The sequence below is a fragment of the Haemorhous mexicanus genome, chromosome 34 (genome assembly GCF_027477595.1).
Source record: "Haemorhous mexicanus isolate bHaeMex1 chromosome 34, bHaeMex1.pri, whole genome shotgun sequence".
In the NCBI taxonomy this organism is placed as follows: Eukaryota; Metazoa; Chordata; class Aves; order Passeriformes; family Fringillidae; genus Haemorhous; species Haemorhous mexicanus.
The window spans coordinates 1848631-1873358 of NC_082374.1; the positions used below are offsets into that span (position 1 = coordinate 1848631).

The 24728-nt window shown below is 60.2% G+C and overlaps 3 protein-coding genes across 11 annotated transcripts in view; 2 read left to right on the forward strand and 1 right to left on the reverse strand.

Moving 5' to 3' along the window:
- Positions 1–469: 469 nt before the first annotated feature.
- MCOLN1 (mucolipin TRP cation channel 1) lies at positions 470–21840 on the reverse strand. Of its 3 annotated transcripts, none has more exons than XM_059872202.1 (15): positions 21650–21840; positions 20804–21024; positions 19829–19996; positions 19235–19397; positions 17096–17177; positions 16329–16425; positions 14875–14974; positions 13094–13200; positions 10347–10384; positions 9971–10082; positions 9081–9182; positions 6802–6924; positions 2514–2720; positions 1861–1991; positions 470–955 (listed from the first exon to the last, which is right to left on the reverse strand). In XM_059872202.1, the coding sequence occupies exons 1-15, from the start codon at positions 21663–21665 to the stop codon at positions 919–921; spliced, it is 1704 nt and encodes a 567-aa protein (XP_059728185.1). In that variant the 5' UTR covers positions 21666–21840; the 3' UTR covers positions 470–918. The 3 variants fall into 3 exon arrangements, with proteins under 3 accessions (XP_059728185.1, XP_059728186.1, XP_059728184.1); XM_059872203.1 differs by lacking the exon at positions 10347–10384 and adding an exon at positions 10713–10758 and having other exon boundaries at positions 9971–10071; XM_059872201.1 differs by lacking the exon at positions 10347–10384 and having other exon boundaries at positions 9971–10120.
- On the forward strand, positions 21827–24402 carry LOC132340958 (zinc finger protein 501-like). The gene is made up of 2 exons (XM_059872212.1): positions 21827–22309; positions 22425–24402. The coding sequence occupies exon 2, from the start codon at positions 22434–22436 to the stop codon at positions 23835–23837; it is 1404 nt and encodes a 467-aa protein (XP_059728195.1). The 5' UTR covers positions 21827–22309; positions 22425–22433; the 3' UTR covers positions 23838–24402.
- Positions 22194–24728, forward strand: part of LOC132340936 (zinc finger protein 271-like) — an 80452-nt gene continuing 77917 nt past the window's right edge. For 6 of the 7 annotated variants that reach the window (XR_009490029.1, XR_009490027.1, XR_009490030.1 and 3 more), the window contains exon 1: positions 22194–22309. The gene's annotated coding sequence lies outside the window, so the exon portion shown is untranslated. The remainder of the gene's footprint in view (positions 22310–24728) is intronic. The other variant, XM_059872145.1, reaches the window with a different exon arrangement.

Genomic DNA, 24728 nt, shown 5'->3' on the forward strand with positions numbered 1-24728 from the left:
GGGGGAGACCGGGGGGAACCGGAGGGGTCGGGGCGGTACCGGGAGCGGCGGCGGGGGGGGGGGGGAAACGGGGAGGCCTCAGGGGGAGAACGGAGCGGTGAGGGGGGAATGGGAGGTACCATTGAAGGGAGACGGGGGGAGGCGGGAGGTACCACTGAGGGCGAGTGGGGGAAGGCGGGAAATACCACTGAGAAGAGTGGGAGGTACCACTGAGGGGAGATGGGAGGTACCACTAAGGGGAGATGGGGGGAGGCGGGAGATACCAGTGTGAGCGCGAGGGGTTGTGTGGAGCGTACCATTGTAAGGCAGCGCGGGGGGGGGAACCCACCAGAGTGGGTTATACCACTGAAGGAAGGGGGGATGGACTGTACCACTGGGAGGGGGGCAACATTCTCACAGGGCTGTACCATTCTAGGGATGGGAGGGTCCCCAAGGCCACCCCAGTGTCCCCATTGTCACCACAGAGCCCTCGTGTCCCAGGTCACCTTTATTGTCCCCTTGGGGACACAAACTTTCCCCTCCCCCCACCCCCGCTATGGCCACGGCCCCGTTTTGGGGTGAAAAGGGACATTTTTGGGTCCCAGAGCCGCTCCGGTGACCCCAAGGACGGGGACAAGGTCCTGAAGTGTCCCCAAAAACGGATTTGGGGGTGCCAAGGTTCCAAATTTACCCCCCAGAAAATGAACAGGGGGTCCCAAAACGTCCCCAAAAGCAGATTCAGGGACCCCAAAATGTCCCCAAAAATGGATTTGGGGACCCCAAAGTCCCAACCCCTCCCCCCCCCAAAAATCCATCCTGGGGCTCCCAAATTTGGGGTCCCGGGCAGGTAAAAGCAGAAAATAAAATAAAATAAAATAAAATAAATAAAAATGTGGAAGGTTTTGGGGTGTCCCCCCTCGGTGTCCCCTCGGTGTCCCCTCAGTTCACCAGGAGAGCGTTGTCCTGCACGGGGGCCCTGCGGGGACACAAATTTGGGGATTTTTAGGGGGTTTTGGAGATTTTTAGGGGATTTTGGGGGAGCAGGACACCCCAGATCCCAAAAACCCCGGGAGGGGAGGGGGGACCCCAAAACCCGGGGGAGGGGATGGATTTCGGGGTCATTTTGGGCCATTTTGGGGTCATTTGGGGCTGTTTTTTGGGATAATTTGGGATTCTCCCACCACCCCCCGCAAGCTGGAATCCTCCCCAAACCAGGCAGGACCCTTGGGGTGACCCCAAACCCCCCCCAAAAATCCTCCAAAATCCCCCCAAATCCCCCTCCAAAAATCCCCCAAAATCCCCCCAAAAGTCCCCAAATCCCCCCCAAAATGTCCCAAAATCCCCCAAAACCTCCCTCCAAAAATCCCCCAAAAATCCCCCCAAAAATGTCCCAAAATGTCCCAAAATTTCCCAAAATCCCCCAAAATCTCCAAAAAATGTCCCAAAACCCTGCAAAATGTCCCAAAATCCCTCAAAAAAGTCCCAAAATCCCCCAAAATGTCCCAAAATCCCCCAAAAATGTCCCAAAATCCCCCATAGTCCCCAAATCCCACAAACCTCCCCCCTAAAAGTCCCAAAATCTCCCCCAAAATGTCCCAAAATCCCCCCGAAATCCCCCAAAATCCCCCCAAAATCCCCCAAAATGTCCCAAAATCCCCAAAATGTCCCAAAATGTCCAAAAATCCCCCCAAAATCCCCCAAAAATGTCCCAAAATCCCCCCCCAAAATGTCCCAAAATCCCCCAAAAATGTCCCAAAAATGTCCCAAAAATGTCCCAAAACGTCCCAAAATCCCCCAAAATGTCCCAAAATCCCCCCAAATCCCCCCAAATGTCCCAAATCCCCCCAAAGTCCCCAAATCCGCCAGCGCGGGGCCGCAGACCGGGGGCAGCAGCCGAGGCCGGGGCAGCAGCCGGAGCTGTCCCGGCGGAACTTTCCGGAAGCGGGGCTGTCCCGGCACTGAGCGATGAAGGCCTGCAGCTCCGACACGGGGGGGGCAGCCTCCGACTGGTTCTGGACAGGTGAGGGACAGGTGACATGGGACAGGTGAGGTGGGACAGGTGAGATGGGACAGGTGAGGGACAGGTGAGATGGGACAGGTGAGATGGGACAGGTGAGATGGGACAGGTGAGATGGGACAGGGGAGGGACAGGTGAGGGACAGGTGACAAGGGACAGGTGACATGGGACAGGTGAGGGACAGGTGACATGGGACAGGTGAGGGACAGGTGAGGGACAGGTGAGGTGGGACAGGTGAGGGACAGGTGAGATGGGACAGGAGCTGGGACACAGGGGGGTCACCTTCTGACTGGTTCTGGGGACAGGTGACAGGTGAGGGGACACAGGGGACATGGGATGGGAGAGATAACACACACAGGTGATGTCACACACACAGGTGATGTCACACACAAGTGATGTCCCACACACAGGTGATGTCCCACACACAGGTGATGCCCCACACACAGGTGATGTCACACAGGTGATGTCACACACAGGTGATGTCCCAGCCAGGTGAGGTCCCACCTGTCCTGCTCACCTTGATGGTGTCGTAGGAGCCGGTGATGAGGGCGATGAAGAGGCTGAGCACCATGTAGATGAAGAGGGCGCTGAAGGAGTACAGGTACACCTGGCTGAAGAGCCACACCAGGGCCCCGCTGGGCCGCAGCGCCGCGAAGGTGGCGAACATGTCATCGCCATTGACCAGCGAGAAGAGACACTCGGACACCATGGACAGCGAGCGGAACTGGGGACAGACACCTGGGTCACACCTGGGGGTCACCTGGAACCCCTGTGTCACCTGGAACCCCTGTGTCACACCTGGAACCGTCACCATGTAACCCCTGTCATCGCCATTGACCAGCGAGAAGAGACACTCGGACACCATGGACAGCGAGCGGAACTGGGGACAGACACCTGGGTCACCTGGGGGTCACCTGGGTCACACCTGTGTCACCTGGAACCCCTGTGTCACACCTGGAACCGTCACCATGTAACCCCTGTCATCGCCATTGACCAGCGAGAAGAGACACTCGGACACCATGGACAGCGAGCGGAACTGGGGACAGACACCTGGGTCACACCTGGGTCACACCTGTCACCTGTCACACCTGTCACCCCCGTGACAGCCCTGTCATCGCCATTGACCAGCGAGAAGAGACACTCGGACACCATGGACAGCGAGCGGAACTGGGGACAGACACCTGGGTCACACCTGGGTCACCTGGGTCACCTGGGTCACCTGTGTCACCTGGAACCTGTCACACCTGTAACCTGTCACACCTGTAACCCCTGTAACCCCTGTGACAGCCCTGTCATCGCCATTGACCAGCGAGAAGAGACACTCGGACGCCATGGACAGCGAGCGGAACTGGGGACAGACACCTGGGTCACCTGGGGGTCACCTGGGTCACACCTGTGTCACCTGGAACCCCTGTGTCACACCTGGAACCGTCACCATGTAACCCCTGTCATCGTCATTGACCAGCGAGAAGAGACACTCGGACGCCATGGACAGCGAGCGGAACTGGGGACAGACACCTGGGTCACACCTGGGTCACCTGTCATACCTGTAACCTGTCACACCTGTCACACCTGTGTCACCTGTGTCAGCCCTGTCATCGCCATTGACCAGCGAGAAGAGATACTCGGACACCATGGACAGCGAGCGGAACTGGGGACAGACACCTGGGTCACACCTGGGTCACCTGGGTTACCTGTGTCACCTGTAACCTGTCACACCTGTAACCTGTCACACCTGTAACCCCTGTAACCCCTGTGACAGCCCTGTCATCGCCATTGACCAGCGAGAAGAGACACTCGGACACCATGGACAGCGAGCGGAACTGGGGACAGACACCTGGGTCACACCTGGGTCACCTGGGTTACCTGTGTCACCTGTAACCTGTCACACCTGTAACCTGTCACACCTGTAACCCCTGTAACCCCTGTGACAGCCCTGTCATCGCCATTGACCAGCGAGAAGAGACACTCGGACACCATGGACAGCGAGCGGAACTGGGGACAGACACCTGGGTCACACCTGGGTCACCTGGGTCACACCTGGGTCACCTGGAACCCCTGTGTCACCTGTGACAGCCCTGTCATCGCCATTGACCAGCAAGAAGAGACACTGGGACACCATGGACAGCGAGCGGAACTGGGGACAGACACCTGGGTCACCTGGGGGTCACCTGGGTCACCTGTCACACCTGTAACCTGTCACACCTGTCACACCTGTGTCACCTGTGTCAGCCCTGTCATCGCCATTGACCAGCGAGAAGAGACACTCGGACATCATGGACAGCGAGCGGAACTGCCAGGGGACACCTGTGTCACCTGTGTCACCTGTGCGCCACCCGTGTCACCTGTCACACCTGTGTGTCACCCACATTTCATCCATGGGTTTTGGAGGGAATTCAACCCCAAACCCCGAAATTTGGGAATCCCCCAACCCCAAACCCAAAATTTGGGAAGGAACCCAACCCCAAACCCAAAATTTGGGAATCCCCCAACCCCAAAATTCGGGATCACCTGGCCGCACCTTGACGTGGTGCGGGCCCAGCACAGAAATCTGGGAATCTCCCAATCCCAAACCCAAAATTTGGGAATCTCCTGACCCCAAACCCAAAATTTGGGAACCTCTGGACCCCGAACCGGAAATGGGGGATCACCTGGACCCTGAACTGGAAATGGGGGATCACCTGGACACACCTTGACGTGGTGCGGGCCCAGCACAGAAATTTGGGAATCTCTCAAACCCAAACGCAAAATTTGGGAACCTCTGGACCCCAAAGCGGAAATGGGGGATCACCTGGCCCCCAAACAGGAAATAGGGGATCACCTGGACCCCGAACTGGAAATGGGGGATCACCTGGCCGCACCTTGACGCGGTGCGGGCCCAGCACAGAAATTTGGGAATCTCTCAAACCCAAACCCAAAATTTGGGAATCTCCTGACCCCAAACCCAAAATTTGGGAATCTCTTGACCCCAACCTCAAAATTTGGGAACCTCTGGACCCCAAACCGGAGATCGGGGATCACCTGGACCCTGAAGCGGAAATGGGGGATCACCTGGACCCACCTTGACATGGTGTGGGCCCAGCACAGAAATTTGGGAATCCCCCGACCCCAACCCCAAAATTTGGGAACCTCTGGACCCCAAACCCAAAATTTGGGAATCTCTTGACCCTAACCCCAAAATTTGGGAACCTCTGGACCCCGAATCGGAAATGGGGGATCACCTGGCCCCCGAAGAGGAAATGGGGGATCACCTGGCCGCACCTTGATGTGGTGTGGGCCCAACACAGAAATTTGGGAATCCCCCAACCCCAACCCCAAAATTTGGGAACCTCTGGACCCCAAACCCAAAATTTGGGAACCTCTGGACCCCGAATCGGAAATGGGGGATCACCTGGACCCCAAACCGGAAATGGGGGATCACCTGGACCCCGAACTGGAAATGGGGGATCACCTGGACACACCTTGACGTGGTGCGGGCCCAGCACAGAAATCTGGGAATCCCCCAACCCCAAACCCAAAATTTGGGAATCCCCTGACCCCAAACCCAAAATTTGGGAACCTCTGGACCCAAAACCCAAAATTTGGGAACCTCTGGACCCCAAACCGGAAATGGGGGATCACCTGGACACACCTTGACGCGGTGCGGGCCCTGCACAGAAATCGGGGAATCTCCTGACCCCAACCCCAAAATTTGGGAACCTCTGGACCCCAAACCGGAGATCGGGGATCACCTGGACCCCGAACTGGAAATGGGGGATCACCTGGACACACCTTGACATGGTGAGGGCCCAGCACAGAAATCTGGGAATCCCCTGACCCCAACTCCAAAATTTGGGAACCTCTGGACCCCAATCCCAAAATTTGGGAATGTCTGGACCCCAGTCCCAAAATTTGGGAATCTCCCGACCCCAAACCCAAAATCTGGGAACCTCTGGACCCCGAAGCGGAAATGGGGGATCACTTGGACCCCGAAGCGGAAATGGGGGATCACCTGGACCCCAAACAGGAAATCGGGGATCACCTGGACCCCGAACTGGAAATGGGGGATCACCTGGACCCACCTTGACGTGGTGCGGGCCCAACACAGAAATCTGGGAATCCCCCGACCCCAAACCCAAAATTTGGAAATCCCCCAACCCCAAACCCAAAATTTGGGAACCTCTGGACCCCGAACCCAAAATTTGGGAACCTCTGGACCCCGAACCGGAAACGGGGGATCACCTGGACACACCTTGACGTGGTGCAGGCCCAGCACAGAAATCTGGGAATCCCCCGACCCCAAACCCAAAATTTGGGAACCTCTGGACCCCAAACCCAAAATTTGGGAATCTCCTGACCCCAAACCCAAAATTTGGGAACCTCTGGACCCCAACCCCAAAATTTGGGAACCTCTGGACCCCAAACCGGAGATCGGGGATCACCTGGACCCCGAACTGGAAATGGGGGATCACCTGGACCCACCTTGACATGGTGTGGGCCCAGCACAGAAATCTGGGAATCCCCTGACCCCAAACCCAAAATTTGGGAACCTCTGGACCCCAAACCCAAAATTTGGGAATCTCCTGACCCCAAACCCAAAATTTGGGAACCTCTGGACCCCAAACCCAAAATGGGGGATCACCTGGACCCCGAAGAGGAAATCTGGGATCACCTGGCCGCACCTGGACGTGGTGCGGGCCCAGCACAGAAATCTGGGAATCCCCCAACCCCAACCCCAAAATTTGGGAATCTCCTGACCCTAACCCCAAAATTTGGGAACCTCTGGCCCCCGAACCGGAAATGGGGGATCACCTGGCCGCACCTACCTTGACGTGGTGCGGGCCCAGCACGATCCAGCCGCAGAAGCAGTAGCCCAGGTAGATGACGGCCACGCAGCAGCAGAAGCGCATCACGTTGGGCAGCGCCACGCGCAGCGTCACGATCAGGATCTGGGGAGAAAAACGGGGAAATCGGGAAAAACGGGGTGGGGGGTGGGAAAAGGGGGGTTTGGGGTGGGAAAATGGGGATTTGGGAAGGGAAATGGGGATTTGGGGTGGGAAATTGGGGGTGTGGGGTGGGAAATGGGGATTTGGGAAGGGAAATGGGGGTGTGGGGTGGGAAATGGGGATTTGGGGTGGGAGAATGGGGATTTGGGGTGGGAAATGGGGATTTGGGGTGGGAGAATGGGGATTTGGGGTGGGAGAATGGGGATTTGGGACAGGGGAAATGGGGATTTGGGGTGGGAAATGGGGATTTGGGGTGGGAAATGGGGATTTGGGGTGGGAGAATGGGGGTTTGGGGTGGGAAATGGGGATTTGGGGTGGGAAAATGGGGATTTGGGGTGGGAAATGGGGATTTGGGGTGGGAGAATGGGGATTTGGGGTGGGAGAATGGGGATTTGGGGAGGGAAATGGGGATTTGGGGTGGGAAATGGGGATTTGGGGTGGGAAATGGGGATTTGGGGTGGGAAATGGGGATTTGGGGTGGAAAATGGGGATTTGGGGTGGGAAAATGGGGGTGTGGGGTGGGAAAATGGGGGTTTGGGGTGGGAAATGGGGATTTGGGGTGGGAAATGGGGATTTGGGGTGGGAAATGGGGATTTGGGGTGGGAAATGGGGATTTGGGGTGGGAAATGGGGATTTGGGGTGGGAAATGGGGGTGTGGGGTGGGAAATGGGGATTTGGGGTGGGAAAATGGGGATTTGGGGTGGGAAATGGGGATTTGGGGTGGGAAATGGGGATTTGGGGTGGGAAATGGGGATTTGGGGTGGGAAATGGGGGTGTGGGGTGGGAAATGGGGATTTGGGGTGGGAAATAGGAGTGTGGGGTGGGAAATGGGGGTTGGGGGTGGGAAATGGGGATTTGGGGTGGGAGAATGGGGATTTGGGGTGGGAAATGGGGATTTGGGGAGGGAAATGGGGGTGTGGGGTGGGAGAATGGGGATTTGGGGTGGGAAAATGAGATTAACCCCGGCCCTGTCCCCAGGTAATGTCACCATCCCCAGGTGGCCCAGGTGGCCCAGGTGTCACTCACGTTGTACTTCTGGAAGGTCAGGTACCGGATGACCCCGACCCCGTGATGTCCCTGTCCCTGTGTGATGTCCCTGTCCCTGTCCCTGTCCCCTGTCTCTGGTGACACTCCTGCCCCCCAGGTGACACAGGTGGCCCAGGTGGCCCAGGTGGCCCAGGTGTCACTCACGTTGTACTTCTGGAAGAAGGTCAGGTACCGGATGACCCTGACCCCGTGATGTCCCTGTCCCTGTCCCCTGTCTCTGGTGACACTCCTGCCCCCCAGGTGACACAGGTGGCCCAGGTGGCCCAGGTGTCACTCACGTTGTACTTCTGGAAGAAGGTCAGGTACCGGATGACCCCGACCCCGTGATGTCCCTGTCCCTGTCCCCTGTCTCTGATGACACTCCTGCCCCCCAGCTGACACAGGTGACACAGGTGACACTCCTGCCCCCCAGGTGGCCCAGGTGGCCCAGGTGTCACTCACGTTGTACTTCTGGAAGAAGGTCAGGTACCGGCTGACCCCGACCCTGTGGTGTCCCTGTCCCTGTCCCTGTCCCCGGTCCCTGTCCCTGTCCCCCAGGTGACACAGGTGACACTCCTGCCCGCCAGGTGGCCCAGGTGGCCCAGGTGGCCCAGGTGTCACTCACGTTGTACTTCTGGAAGAAGGTCAGGTACCGGATGACCCCGACCCCATGATGTCCCTGTCCCTGTCCCTGTCCCCTGTCTCTGGTGACACAGGTGACACAGGTGACACTCCTGCCCCCAGGTGACCCAGGTGGCCCAGGTGTCACTCACGTTGTACTTCTGGAAGAAGGTCAGGTACCGGATGATCCCGACCCCGTGATGTCCCTGTCCCTGTCCCTGTCCCCTGTCTCTGATGACACTCCTGCCCCCCAGCTGACACAGGTGACCCAGGTGGCCCAGGTGGCCCAGGTGTCACTCACGTTGTACTTCTGGAAGAAGGTCACGTACCGGATGACCCCGACCCCGTGATGTCCCTGTCCCTGTCCCTGTCCCTGTCCCTGTCCCTGTCCCCAGGTGACACAGGTGACACAGGTGACACTCCTGCCCCCAGGTGGCCCAGGTGTCACTCACGTTGTACTTCTGGAAGAAGGTCAGGTACCGGATGACCCCGACCCACACCAGCAGCGTCGATGTCCCCAGCAGGATGCTGCACACGTCGTACCCCGAGAAGTTCTGTGGGGACACGGGGACAGTGCCACCACCGTGTCCCCAGGCCATTGTCCCCCTGGGGCCCTCCCGTTGTCCCCAGGCCGGCAGTGTCCCTGCCAGGCAGTGACAATGTCCCCATGGTCCCCAGGGTGGCAGTGTCCCCAGGGGGTGGCAGTGTCCCCAAGCGGTGGTGGCAGTGTCCCCAGGTGGTGGTAGTGTCCCCAGGCTGGCAGTGTCCCCATGATGGCAGTGTCCCCAGGTGGTGGTGTCATTGTCCCCAAGCGGTGGTGGCAGTGTCCCCAGAATGGCAGTGTCCCCAGTTGGTGGCAGTGTCCCCAGTTGGTGTCATTGTCCCCAGGGGTGGTGGCAGTGTCCCCAGGGGGTGGTGTCATTGTCCCCAAGCTGGCAGTGTCCCCAAGCTGGCAGTGTCCCCAGGTGGTGGCAATGTCCCCAGGTGGTGGTGGCAGTGTCCCCAGGTGGTGTCATTGTCCCCAGGGGTGGTGTCATTGTCCCCAGGGGGTGGTGTCATTGTCCCCAGGCGGTGGTGTCATTGTCCCCAGGTGGTGGCAGTGTCCCCAGGGGTGGTGGCAGTGTCCCCAGGGGTGGTGTCATTGTCCCCAGGGGGTGGCAGTGTCCCCAGGGGTGGTGTCATTGTCCCCAGGCGGTGGTGGCAGTGTCCCCAGGCGGTGTCATTGTCCCCAGGGGTGGTGGCAGTGTCCCCAGGGGTGGTGTCATTGTCCCCAGGTGGTGGTGGCAGTGTCCCCAGCTGGTGGCAGTGTCCCCAGGGGTGGTGGCAGTGTCCCCAGGGTGACCTTGGCCTCGATGCCGATCTTGAGCACGGTGCCCAGCACGGTCAGGAGGTCGCTGGTGACCAGCAGCAGGTACCAGCCGTTCAGGAACTCCAGGCGGCCCGACAGCGACAGCGGGACGGCGCGGCGCCGCCGCAGGAACCGGCTGAACTCCTGGGGACATTGTCATTGTCATTGTCACTGTCATTGTCACCTCACAGCGACAGCGGGACCGAGCGGCGCCGCCACAGGAACCGGCTGAACTCCTGGGGACATTGTCACTGTCACTGTCATTGTCACCTCACAGCGACAGCGGGACAGCGTGGCGCCGCCACAGGAACCGGCTGAACTCCTGGGGACATTGTCACTGTCACTGTCATTGTCACCTCACAGCGACAGAGGGACCGAGCGGCGGTGCCACAGGAACCGGCTGAACTCCTGGGGACATTGTCATTGTCACTGTCACTGTCATTGTCACCTCACAGTGACAGCGGGACGGCGCGGCGGTGCCGCAGGAACCGGCTGAACTCCTGGGGACATTGTCATTGTCACTGTCATTGTCACCTCACAGCGACAGCGGGACGGCGCGGCGCCGCCACAGGAACCGGCTGAACTCCTGGGGACATTGTCATTGTCACTGTCATTGTCACTGTCACCTCACAGCGACAGCGGGACCGAGCGGTGCCGCAGGAACCGGCTGAACTCCTGGGGACATTGTCACTGTCACTGTCACTGTCACTGTCATTGTCACTGTCACTGTCACCTCACAGCGACAGCGGGACAGCGCGGCGCCGCAGGAACCGGCTGAACTCCTGGGGACATTGTCACTGTCACTGTCATTGTCACTGTCATTGTCATTGTCACTGTCACTGTCATTGTCACCTCACAGCGACAGCGGGACCGAGTGGCGGTGCCAAAGGAACCGGCTGAACTCCTGGGGACATTGTCATTGTCACTGTCATTGTCACCTCACAGCGACAGCGGGACTGAGCAGCGCCGCAGGAACCGGCTGAACTCCTGGGGACACCAACAACGTCATTGTCACTGTCACTGTCATTGTCATTGTCACCTCACAGCGACAGCGGGACGGCGTGGCGGTGCCACAGGAACCGGCTGAACTCCTGGGGACATTGTCACTGTCACTGTCATTGTCATTGTCACCTCACAGCGACAGCGGGACGGCGTGGCGGTGCCACAGGAACCGGCTGAACTCCTGGGGACATTGTCACTGTCATTGTCACTGTCACTGTCACTGTCACTGTCATTGTCACTGTCACTGTCACCTCACAGCGACAGCGGGACGGCGCGGCGCCGCAGGAACCGGCTGAACTCCTGGGGACATTGTCATTGTCACTGTCATTGTCACTGTCACCTCACAGCGACAGCGGGACGGAGCGGCGGTGCCACAGGAACCGGCTGAACTCCTGGGGACATTGTCATTGTCATTGTCACTGTCATTGTCACTGTCACCTCACAGCGACAGCGGGACGGAGCGGCGGTGCCACAGGAACCGGCTGAACTCCTGGGGACATTGTCACTGTCATTGTCACTGTCACTGTCTCTGTCACTGTCACCTCACCGGGACCGGCTGAACTCCCAGGGGGATGTGGGAACACCAGGATTGTCACCTCGCTGGGGTGGCACCACCTCCCACCACCCACATCCATCAACCCCATCCCCCAAACCCCAAATCCCCCCAAAATCCCCCAAAACCCCCAAAAATCGCCCAAATCCCCCCAAAATCCCATCAAACCCCCAAATTCCCCCAAATCCCCCCAAATCCCCCAACCCCCCCCAAAATCCCATCAATCCCAAACTCCAAACCCCCAAATCCCCCCCAAATCCCCCCAAAATCCCAGCAAACCCATCCTCCAAACCCCCAAACCCCCCCAAAATCCCACAAAATCCCCTAAATTCCCCCAAATCTCCGCAAAATCCCCCCAAATGCCCCCCAAATCCCCCCCAAAATCCCCCCAAATCCCCCAAATCCCCCCCAAATCCCCCCCAAAATCCCCCCAAATCCCCCCCAAATATCCCAAATCCCCTCAAATCCCCCCAAAATCCCCCCAAAATCCCCCAAATCCCCCAAATCCCCCCCAAAATCCCATCAAACCCATCCTCCAAACCCCCAAACCCCCCAAAATTCCCCCAAATCCCCCAAATCCCCCCCAAAATCCCCCAAACCCCCCCAAATGCCCCAAAATCCCATCAAACCCCCAAATTCCCCCAAATTCCCCCAAATTCCCCCCAAATCCCCCCAACCGCCCCCAAATCCCCCCAAAATCCCATCAAACCCATCCTCCAGACCCCCAAAATCCCCCAAATTTCCCCCACAAATCCCCCCAAATCCCCCCCAAAATTCCACCAAATCCCACCAAATCCCCCCAAAATCCCATCAAACCCATCGTCCAAACCCCCAAACCCCCCCAAAATCCCCCCAAAATCCCCCCCAAACCCCGCAAAATCCCCCAAATTCCCTCAAATCCCCCCAAAATCCCCTAAATTCCCCCCCAAATCCCCCCCAAATCCCCCAAATCCCCCCCAAATCCCCCAAATCCCCCCAGATCCCCCCAAATTCCCCCCAAAATCCCCCAAATCCCCCCAAAATCCCCCAAATCCCCCCAAAATCCCCCACAGATCCCCCCAAATTCCCCCCAAAATCCCCCAAATCTCCCCCCAAAATCCCCCAAATCCCCCCAAAATCCCCCACAGATCCCCCCCAAATTCCCCCCAAAATCCCCCCCAAATCCCCCACAGATCCCCCCCCAAACCCCCCCAAAATCCCCCAAATCCCCCCAAATCCCCCACAGATCCCCCCCAAATTCCCCCCAAATCCCCCCAGATCCTCCAAATCCCCCAAAATCCCCCCAAATCCTCCAAATCCCCCCCAAATCCCTCCAAATCCCCCCCCAAAATCCCCCAAATCCCCCCAAATCCCCCACAAATCCCCCCCAAATCCCCCAAATCCCCCCAAATCCCCCAAAACCCCCCCAAATTCCCCCCAAAAATCCCCCCCAAATCCCCCCAAATCCCTCAATCCCCCCAAATTCCCCCCAAAATCCCCCAAATCCCCCCAAAATCCCCCAAATTCCCCCCAAAATCCCCCCAAACCCCCCCAAAATCCCCCCAATCCCCCCAGCCCCGCACCCTCTGCAGCAGCAGCCCGCGGGCGATGGAGCGGGCGCAGAGCACCAGGGACAGCGAGCACACGGCTGTCACCAGCACGTCGAAGGCCAGGCGCCGCCAGCTGTCACCTGCGGGGACACCCGGCGGTCACCGCCACCTCCCGGGGACGGGGGACACCCTGGGGACAGGGGACAGCTCGGGGACAGGGGACACCCGGCGGTCACCGCCACCTCCCGGGGATAGGGGACACCCTGGGGACAGGGGACAGCTTGGGGACAGGGGACAGCTTGGGGACAGAAGGACAGCTCGGGGACAGAGGGACAGCTCGGGGACAAGGGGACACCCGGTGGTCACTGCCACCTCCCGGGGACGGGGACACCCTGGGGATAGGGGACAGCTCGGGGACAGGGGACACCCTGGGGACAGGGGACACCCAGCGGTCACCGCCACCTCCTGGGGACAGGGGACACCCCGGGGACAGGGGACACCCGGCAATCACCGCCACCTCCCAGGGATGGGGACACCCTGGGGACAGGGGACAGCTCGGGGACAGGGGACACCCGGTGGTCACTGCCACCTCCTGGGGATGGGGACACCCTGGGGACAGGGGACACCCCGGGGACAGGGGACACCCTGGAGACAGGGGACAGCTTGGGGACAAAGGGACAGCTCGGGGACAAGGGGACAGCTTGGGGACAGGGGACACCCGGCAGTCACTGCCACCTCCTGGGGACAGGGACACCCTGGGGACAGGGGACAGCTTGGGGACAGGGGGACACCCTGGGGACAGGGGACAGCTCGGGGACAGAGGGACAGCTCGGGGACAGGGGACACCCGGTGGTCACCGTCACCTCCTGGGGACAGGGACGCCCTGGGGACAGGGGACAGCTTGGGGACAGGGGGACAGCTTGGGGACACCCTGGGGACAGGGGACAGCTCGGTGTCATTGTCACCCTGGGGACCGGGGACAGCTCGGGGACAGGGGACACTCCCAGAGGAGAGGGGACACCTTGGGGACAGGTCTGTTGTCACCTCCCAGGGACAGGTGCCCACTGTCACCTCCACTGGGTGTGGCAGGGTGGTGGCACTCCCGGGGACACCCCACAGCCCAGCGTCACCCAGTGTCACCCAGTGTCACCTGGGCCGGGCAGCGAGGGGTGGTGGCACTCCTGGGGACACCCCACAGCCCAGTGTCACCCGGTGTCACCTGGGCCGGGCAGCGAGGGGTGGTGGCACTCCCGGGGACACCCCACAGCCCAGTGTCACCCGGTGTCACCCATTGTCACCCGGTGTCACCTGGGCCGGGCAGCGAGGGGTGGTGGCACTCCCGGGGACACCCCACAGCCCGGTGTCACCCATTGTCACCCGGTGTCACCTGGGCCGGGCAGCGAGGGGTGGTGGCACTCCTGGGGACACTCCCACAGCCCGGTGTCACCCATTGTCACCCAGTGTCACCTGGGCCGGGCAGCGAGGGGTGGTGGCACTCCTGGGGACACTCCCACAGCCCAGTGTCACCCGGTGTCACCCGGTGTCACCTGGGCCGGGCAGCGAGGGGTGGTGGCACTCCCAGGGACACCCCACAGCCCGGTGTCACCCATTGTCACCCATTGTCACCCAGTGTCACCTGGGCCGGGCAGCGAGGGGTGGTGGCACTCCCGGGGACACCCCACAGCCCGGTGTCACCCAGTGTCACCCGGTGTCACCCGGTGTCACCTGGGCCGGGCAGCGAGGGGTGGTGGCACTCCCGGGGACACCCCACAGCCCATTGTCACCCGGTGTCACCCGGTGTCACCCGGTGTCACCTGGGCCGGGCAGCGAGGGGTGGTGGCACTCCCGGATGGCCGCGTGGGTGTCCAGGCGGATCCGCACTCGCCCGCTGTGGGCGCTGTTGTCAAAGGTGACCTGGGGACAGCGGTGGCACTGTCACCGTCACTGTCATTGTCACTGTTACTGTCACCATCCCTGCCATTGTCACTGTGATTGTCACCGTCACTGTCACCGTCACTGTCACCATTACTGTCATTGTCACTGTCACCATCACCATCCCTGTCACTGTCACCATCATTGTCACCGTCATTGTCACTGCCACCGTCCCATTGTCACTGTCATTGTCACCGTCACTGTCACCATCCCTGTCACTGTCACCGTCACTGTCACTGTCATTGTCACCGTCCCTGTCATTGTCACCATCCCTGTCACCGTCACCGTCATTGTCACCGTCACTGTCACTGTCACCGTCACTGTCACCATCACTGTCATTGTCACTGTCACTGTCACCATCACTGTCATTGTCACCATCCCTGTCACTGTCATTGTCACCATCACTGTCACTGTCACCATCACCGTCACTGTCACCGTCACCGTCACTGTCATTGTCACCGTCACTGTCCCTGCACTCCCCACCTGCCCCCAGACCCGCAGAGGGACAGGGGGACAGCCAAGGGACAGAGGGACAGACGAGGGACAGAGGGACACTCCAGAGGGACACGAGAGGGACACTGGGGGGACACTCAGGGGACACTGGGGACACTCAGGGGACACTGAGGGGACACTCAGGGGACAATGGGGGGACACCCAGGGGACACCCAGGGGACACCCAGGGGACACTTGGGGACACTTTAGGATATTCAGGGACACTGAGGGAACCCTTGGGGACACTCAGGGGACACTTTAGGATATTGAGGGACCCTGAGGGGACACTTAGGGACACTCAAGGGTCACATGGGGACACACAGGGGACACTGGGGGGACACTCAGGGGACACTTGGGGACATTCAGGGGACACTTTAGGATATTGAGGGACACTGAGGGGACACTGGGGACACTGAGGGGACACCCAGGGGACACTTTAGGATATTGAGGGACACTGAGGGGACCCTTGGGGACACTTTAGGATATTTAGGGACACTCAAGGGACACTTGGGGACACTCAGGGGACACCCAGGGGACACTTTAGGATATTTAGGGACACTCAAGGGACACTTGGGGACACTCAGGGGACACCCAGGGGACACTTTAGGATATTGAGGGACACTGAGGGGACACTGGGGACACTTTAGGATATTTAGGGACACTCAAGGGACACTTGGGGACACTCAGGGGACACCCAGGGGGCACTTTAGGATATTGAGGGACACTGAGGGGACACTGGGGACACTGAGGGGACACTTGGGGGACACCCAGGGGACACTGAGGGGACACTTGGGGACACCCAGGGGACACTTTAGGACCCTTGGGGACCCTTGGGGACACTGACGGTGACACTGAAGGTGTAGCAGTCGGGGATCTCGTGGTTCAGCAGCGTTTGGATGTTGATGGCCTTGAGCTGGAACTCCACGGTGACATTGATCAGCCTGAGGGGACAAAAAACTCACCCCAAAGTCCCCAAAAAAATGAAATTTCACCCCAAAATCCCAAAAAAATGAAATTTCAACCCAAAATCCCAAAAAAAACGAAATTTCACCCCAAAATCCCAAAAATTCACCTCAAAATCCCCCCAAAAAATGGGAAAATTCACCTCAAAGTCCAAAAAAAAATGAAATTTCACCCCAAAACCCCCCCCAAAACCAAAAATTCACCTCAAAATCCAAAAAAAAAAAAGAAATTTCGCCCCAAAATCCCCCAAAAAACAAAAAATTCACCTCAAAATCCCCCCAAAAAAGAAGATTTTGGGATTTTTGGGGTTTTGGGGGTTTTGGGGGATTTTGGGGTTTTTGGGGTTTTAGGGGATTTGGGGATTTTGGGGTTTTGGGGTTTGGGGATTTTGGGGGTTTTGGGTTTTTGGGGTTTTGGGGGATTTTGGGGATTTTGGGGTTTGGGGATTTTGGGTTTTTGGGGTTTTGGGGGGTTTTTGGGGTTTTGGGATTTTGGGTTTTTGGGGGGTTTTTGGGGATTTGGGGGTTTTTGGGGTTTTAGGGGATTTTGGGGTTTTGGGTTTTTGGGGATTTTGGGATTTTGGGATTTTGGGGTTTTTGGGGATTTGGGGTTTGGGGATTTTGGGTTTTTGGGGTTTTTGGGGGGTACCTGTGGAACTGGAGGGTGAAGTTGCTGTCGGGGCCGTCCAGCACGGGGGGCTGGGGGTCCCCAGGGTGCAGCCCCAGGCACTCTGTGGGGTCGGGATTGGGGTCAGGGAACGCCGGGAGCACAAAACCCCAAATTCCCAAATCCAGAATCCCAAAGGGGCCTGGGCCAGTGGGAGAGCTCCAAAACCGTCCTGAACCCCAAACCCTAAATCCAAACCCCAAATCCCAAAGCCCAAACCTCAAACCCAAATCCAACCCCAACCCCCAAACCCCAAAATCCAACCCCAAATCCAATCCCAAACCCCAATCTCCAAATCCAGCCCCAACCCCAAACCCCAACCCCAAATCCAACCCCAAATTCAACCCCAAACCCAAATCCAAGCCCAAATCCAAGCCCAAATCCAACCCCAAACTCAACCCCAACCCCAAATCCAAGCCCAAATCCCACACCCAACCCCAACCCCAAATCCAATCCCAAACCCAACCCCAAACCCAAACCCCAAACCCAAACCCAACCCCAAACCCCAAACCCCCAACCCAACCCCAACCCACCTCAACCCCAAACCCAACCCCAAATCCCAAACCCAACCCCAACCCCAACCCCAACTCAACCCCAACCCCAAACCCCACCCCCAATCCACCCAAACTCAAACCAACCCCAACCCCAAATCCAACCCCAACCCAAACCAACCCCAAACCCCAAACCCCAACCCCAACCCCAACCCCCAAATGCAAATCCAACCCCAAACTCAACCCCAACCCAACCCCCAACCCCAAATCCAACCCCAAACCCAAATCCAACCCCAAACCCCAATCCCAACCCCAAATCCCAACCCCAATCCCAACCCCAAATCCAATCCCAAATCCCAACCCCAAACCCAACCCCAAACCTAACCCCAAACCCAACCCCAAATCCCAAACCCAACCCCAAACCCAACCCCAAACTCAACCCCAAACCTAACCCCAAACCCAACCCCAAATCCCAAACCCAACCCCAAACCTAACCCCAAACCCAACCCCAAACCTAACCCCAAACCCAACCCCAAACCCAACCCCAAACTCAACCCCAACCCAAACCCCAAACCCAAATCCAACCCCAAACTCCAAATCCAACCCCAATCCCAAACCCAACCCCAAACCCAACCCCAAACTCAACCCCAAATCCAACCCCAAACTCAACCCCAAATCCAACCCCAAACCCAAATCCAACCTCAACCCCAAACCCCAAACCCCAAACCCCAAATCCCAACCCCAAATGCAAATCCAACCCCAAATCCCAAACCCAACCCAACCCCCAATCCCAACCCCAACCTCAAACCCCAACCCCAAACCCAACCCCAACCCCAACCCCAAACCCAAAATCCAACCCCAAATCCCAAATCCCAACCCCAATCCCAACCCCAAATCCAATCCCAAATCCCAACCCCAAACCCAACCCCAAATCCAACCCCAAACTCAATCCCAACCTCAAACCTCAACCCCAAACCCCAAATCCAACCCCAAACCCCAAATCCCAACCCCAACCCCAAACCCCAAATCCCAAACCCCAAATCCAACCCCCAAACCCCAACCTCAACCCCAAACCCAAACCCAACCTCAACCCCAAACCCAACCTCAACCCCAAACCCCAAACCCCAAACCCAACCCCAATCCCAACCCCAACCCCAACCCCAAATCCAACCCCCAACCCCAAACTCCAAACCCCAAACCACAAATTCAATCCCAACCCCAAATCCAACCCCAAACCCCAAACCCCAAATCCAACCCCAAACCCCAAACCCCAAATCCAACCCCAACCCCAAACCCCAACCCCAAACCCAACCCCGAATCCAACCCCAAACCCCAAACCCCAAACCCCAAACCCAAACCCCAAACCCCAACCCCAACCCCAAACCCCAACCCCAAATCCCAACCCCAATCCCAACCCCAAACCCCAACCCCAAACCCCAACCCCAAACCCCAACCCCAAATCCCAACCCCAAACCCCAAATCTCAAACCCCAAATCCAACCCCAAACCCCAACCCCAAACGTAAATCCCAACCCCAAAACCCAACCCCAACCCCAAACCCCAACCCAAATCCCAACCCCAACCCCAAACCCCAACCCCAACCCCAACCCCGCCCCGCCCCGCGGTCCCACCGGTGACCACGCCGGGGTCGATGTCGAAGGTGTCGTTGCCGGGGTCGATGTCCCCCCTGCGGAAGAAGCGCTGGCACAGCCGGAGCCCGGGGCCACCCTCGGTGCCACCCCCGGTGCCACCGTAGGCGTAGCGGCCCAGGGTCTCGTTGGGGACAGCCAGGTACTGCAGGGACAGGGACACCAAGGCTGGAGGCGGCACCTGGGTGGCCCCAAAACCTCCCCATGGCCCCAAACCATCTCTGTGTCCCCAGAACATCTCTGTGTCCCCAAAACGTGGTGGCCAAAGGTCTCGTTGGGGACAGCCAGGTACTGCAGGGACAGGGACACCAAGGCTGGAGGTGGCACTGGGACACCTCAGTGTCCCCATCACCTCCACAGTCCTGAGGACCTCCACGACCCCAAACCAGCACCATGTCCCCAACTCCTCCCAGTGTCCCCAACCCCTCCTGATGTCCCCAACCCCTCCCACTGTCCCCAACCCCTGCAGGTGTCCCCGTGCCACCTTCTCGAGGACGAAGGCCAGGTGCTCCAGGAGGTCCTGATGTCCCCAACCCCTCCCAATGTCCCCAACCCCTGCAGGTGTCCCCATGCCACCTTCTCGAGGACGAAGGCCAGGTGCTCCAGGAGGTCCCCGCGGGTGTAGATGGCCTGGGTGTCATCGGCGCCGTCCTCGTAGCCCTTGAGGAACAGGTGCTTGAAGGCCACCGTGTTGTCCTCCTTGAAGGCCACCACCAGCTGGTTGCTGAGCCCGAACAGGATCAGCTGGGGACAAAGGCCACCACCTCTGTCACCACCTGTCCCACCACGGTGACACCACCCCAAAACGGTGGCACCCCATGCTTGGGGACAAAGGCCACCGCTGCCATCAGCCCCTGTCCCACCACAGTGACGCTGCCGCGCTTTGTCCCAGGACACTCCAGTGTCCCTTTCAAAGTGTCCCCGTGTCCCTGTGTCCCCTCCCCGCTGTCCCTGGCACCTCTTCTCCAATGTCCCCGTGTCCCCTCCCTGCTGTCCCAGCCCCTCGTGCTGCCATCCCCACTGTCCCAGTCCACTGTCCCCATGTCCCCGTGGCTCCTCTACCGTGTCCCCAGGTCCCTGTGTCCCCTCCTTGGTGTCCTTGTGCCACCTCCCTGGTGTCCCTGTGCCCCCTCTCCAGCGTCCCCAAGTCCCTGCGCCCCCTCCCCGGTGTCCCTAAGTCCCCGTGTCCCCTCCCTAGTGTCCAAGCCCCTCACCCTGCTGTCCCCACCGGCCATCCCCGCTGTCCCCGCTGTCCCCTCAGTCCCCACCGGCCATCCCCGCTGTCCCTGCTGTCCCCGCTGTCCCCACCGGCCATCCCCGCTGTCCCAGCCCGCTGTCCCCGCTGTCCCCACCGGCCATCCCCGCTGTCCCTGCTGTCCCCGCTGTCCCCACCGGCCATCCCCGCTCTCCCCACCGGCCATCCCCGCTGTCCCCGCTGTCCCCACCGGCCATCCCCGCTGTCCCCACCGGCCATCCCCGCTGTCCCAGCCCGCTGTCCCCGCTGTCCCCTCAGTCCCCACCCGCCATCCCCGCCGTCCCCGGCGGTGTCACCTGCACGGTGACAAGGACGATCTTGGCGAGCTGCAGCGCGAGCTTCACGGGCCGCCTGCCGCGGGCCCGGTACTTGTCACAGGGGCTCATGAAGAAATACTTGAGGCGGCGCCGCAGCTCCTCCTCCTCCTCCTCTTCCTCCTCTCCCGGTACCGGCACCGGCGCCGGGGCCGCCTCGGCCGTGCCGTAACCGGGGCCGCGGCTCAGCAGCCGCTCGGTCTCTGGGGACACGCTCCGGTGTCACCCCCTCGGTGCGGTGTCCCCCCTGCTCGGTGTCACCCCCCTCTCCCGGTGTCCCCTGTCCCCGTTAACCGCTCCGGTCCGGACACCCCGTGCCCGGTGTCACCGCTGTCCCCGTGCCCCCCCCCCCCACGCCGTCCCGGTGTCCCCTCTGCCCGGTGCACATTGTCCCCTGTACCCGGTAACCCCCCCCGGCCGGGTCTTTGGTGTCCTCTCGCCCCGCCCGGTTCCCGGTAATCCCGACCTCATGTCCCGTTACCGTCTTGTCCCGTAGCCATTCCCAGGCCCTCCTCCCACTGCCCGTCCCATTCCCGGTCCCCATTCCCGGTCCCTATTCCCATTCCCGGTCCCTGCCCCTATTCCCTGTCCCGGTCCCGGTCCCCATTCCCCAACCCCTGTCTCCATTCCCTGTCGCCATTCCCGGTCCCGGTCCCCATTCCCGGTCCCGGTCCCTAATCCCTGTCTCCATCCCCGTTCCCTGTCTCCATCCCCATTCCCGGGCCCTGTCCCCATTCCCGGTCCCGGTCCCCAATCCCTGTCTCCATTCCCGTTCCCTGTCCCCATCCCCGGTCCCTGGCCCCGTTCCCATTCCCGGTCCCCCCTCACCGGACGCCGCCGCCATCGCTCCGGTCCCCCGCGGCCCTCACGTGACGGGGGAACCACCGCGCTCCTCCCACCCACCAATCCCAGCGCGCCATCGCCCTCGGATTTGCATAGCCACGCCCACACAAATCAAACACTCCCCCTATAATAAACATTTGCATAACCACGCCCCTCCCGCTCCGGCTGAAGCCGCGTCCGGGCGCGGTTCGCTCCCAGTTCCCTCCCAGCGCTCCCAGTACGAGCGGCACCGGCTGGGAAAGCGCTCCCAGTTCCCTCCCAGCGCTCCCAGTACGAGCGGCACCGGCAGGGAAAGCGCTCCCAGTTCCCTCCCAGCGCTCCCAGTTCCCTCCCAGTGCTCCCAGTAAGAGCGGCACCGGCTGGGAAAGCGCTCCCGGAACCCGCCCAGGACAGAGCGCGGCACTGCCCGGGCAGGGCTGGGAGCGGAGGAGGAGCGGGGCGAAGAGGAGGGACAGAGGAGGAGGAGGGAGAAACGAAGGAAGAGAAAGAGAAAGAGGAAGAGGAGGGACAGAGGAGGAGGAGAGAGAGAAGAAGGAGCGGGAGAAAGAGGAAGAGGAGGGACAGAGGAGGAGGAGGAGCAGCCCCAGCCCCGCTCCGGCCGCGGCTCGCCCGGATCCGCCGGCATCGCCCGCCCGGAGCCCGCCGGTGAGCGGGGAGGGGGAGCTCGCCCCGAACCCATCGCGGGGGGCTCCGGGAGGGTTTTTTGCGGGGCAGGGGAGGCAAATCCCATCGTGTCCTTGTCCTCCCTCGGCCAGAGCAGGAGCTGGGCATGGAGAGCAGCGAGGACAAATCCCATCGTGTCCTTGTCCTTCCTCGGCCAGAGCAGGAGCTGGGCATGGAGAGCAGCGAGGACAAATCCCATCGTGTCCTTGTCCTCCCTCGGCCAGAGCAGGAGCTGGGCATGGAGAGCAGCGAGGACAAATCCCATCGTGTCCTTGTCCTTCCTCGGCCAGAGCAGGAGCTGGGCATGGAGAGCAGCGAGGACAAATCCCCGCGGCGGCAGAACCTGGTGGCAGAGGCCGTTTGGAGCGGCTCCACGGCGCAGGAAGGCAGCGGGGAGGAGAAGCCGCGGAGATCCCTCAGCAGGAGGGGCTGCAAAGGCAGAGCGCGGGGATCCGAGGGGGAAAGAGCCAGCCTGGGCCGGGGAGGGGGTCAGAGCTCAGAGCTGGGGGTCCGTGAGCAGCTCCAGGATGGAGAGAAGCCCCACAAGAGCTCGGAGCTGGGGGTCCGTGAGCAGCTCCAGGATGGGGAGAAGCCCCACAAGTGCTCGGAATGTGGGAAGAGCTTCAACAGGAGCTCCCACCTGATGGTCCACCAGAGGATCCACACCGGGGAACGACCCTACGAGTGTGGGGAGTGCGGGAAGAGCTTCAGCTCAAGCTCCAGCCTGGTTGTCCACCAGAGGAGCCACTCCGGGGAGAGACCCCACGAGTGTGGGGAGTGCGGGAAGGGCTTCGCCTCCACCTCCAACCTGATTGTCCACCAGAGGAGCCACACTGGGGAGAGACCCTACGGGTGTGATCAGTGCAAGAAGACCTTCCTGAGCTGCGGTGATCTCGTCGTGCACCAGCGCTCCCACACGGACGAGAGGCCCTTCCACTGCCCCGACTGCAGCAAGGGCTTCAACCGCGTCTCCACCCTCAACAGGCACCGGCGCATCCACTCCGGGGAGAAGCCCTACGGGTGTGATCAGTGCCAGAAGAGGTTTCAGAGGCGCTTCCATCTCCTCCGTCACCGTCTCGTCCACAGCGAGGAGAGGCCCTTCCGCTGCCGTGACTGCGGGAAGGGATTCAGGCAGAACGCCACCCTCGTCGTCCACCGGCGCACCCACACCGGGGAGAAACCCTACGAGTGTCCCCAGTGTGGGAAGAGCTTCCGAGAGAGCTCCAACCTGACTGTCCACCTGAGGAGCCACACGGGGGAGAGGCCCTACGGGTGTGAGCAGTGCAAGAAGAGGTTTTACACCACGTCGGATCTGCTCAAGCACCAGCGCTCGCACACGGATGAGAAACCCTTCCGCTGTGCCGACTGCGGGGTGGGATTCAGGCACAACTACGGACTCGTCAAACACCAACAAATCCACACCGTGGAGAGGCCCTACGAGTGTGGGGAGTGTGGGAAGAGCTTTGCTAGAAGCTCTACCTTGGCCAGGCACCAAAAGAGCCAGCACTAAGGGCAGCCCTGGCTGGGAAGAGCTTTGTGGTCTGCTCCATCCTACAAGGATCTGCTCTGGATGGTCTCCAGTGAGCCCAGGTGGGCAGAGCCCAGGTGAGCCCTGTTGGGAGGACACCTGGCTGGGGGCTCCTCATCCTCCTGCCCAGGTGGGCAGAGCTCCGTTGATCTGTGTTTGATGGACACCTGGCTGAGGGCTCCACATCCTCCTGGTTCCTCATGGTCACATCCGCAGTCCAAGATCCAAAATCCATTGTGGAGAGCAGATTTGTCAACTTCCAAGCCCAGAAAAATCTCATTTTTCCCCTCTTTTGGTGGTCTTCAGCAACTCTAGATAGCCTTGGATGGCATCTCCACCATCAATCCATCCCCCACAGGAGGATCTGCTCTGGATGGTCCCCAGGGAGCCCAGGTGGGCAGAGCCCAGGTGATCTCTGTTGGAGCACACCTGGCTGGGGGCTCCTCATCCTCCTGGCTCCCCTGGCCTGGATTTCCTTTCCATTTCCCTTTGTCCTTTCCAAACACCCAAACCTGGAGTTCACAATAAAGATGTTGAACTGAAACAAGGATGGGGATGAGGGGGATGCTGGCTCCGAGGGCGTTGAGGGTTCCTGGGGCAGATGTGGGGGTTCCTCAGGGCTTTGGGCACCCCACACCCAGCAGCTCCAGCTGGGGCAGCTGATCAAGGACCCCCTGCCCTGGAAGTGTCCCCACGTCCTCCTGTCCTGCTTCCTGCTGTCCCCTGGCCTGGATCCCCCCCATTCTTGTATCATCCCAATCCCAGTCCCATCCTGCTCTCATCCCAGTCCAGATCCCATTCCCAGTCCCACATTCCCTCTCCTGTTCCCGATCTCCTATTCCCAGTCCCACATTTCCATATTCCCTGTCCCGG

Excerpts from the sequence above, each read along its gene's own strand:
- MCOLN1 (XM_059872201.1), bottom strand. Across the intron at positions 17,178-19,234 it reads CGACCCCGGCGTGGTCACCG|AGTGCCTGGGGCTGCACCCT; the intron begins GTGGGACCGCGG and ends CCGACCCCACAG. Across the intron at positions 13,201-14,874 it reads CCCCTCGCTGCCCGGCCCAG|GTGACAGCTGGCGGCGCCTG; the intron begins GTGACACCGGGT and ends GTGTCCCCGCAG.
- LOC132340958 (XM_059872212.1), top strand. The coding sequence starts at position 22,434 with ATGGAGAGCAGCGAGGACAAATCCCATCGTGTCCTTGTCCTTCCTCGG.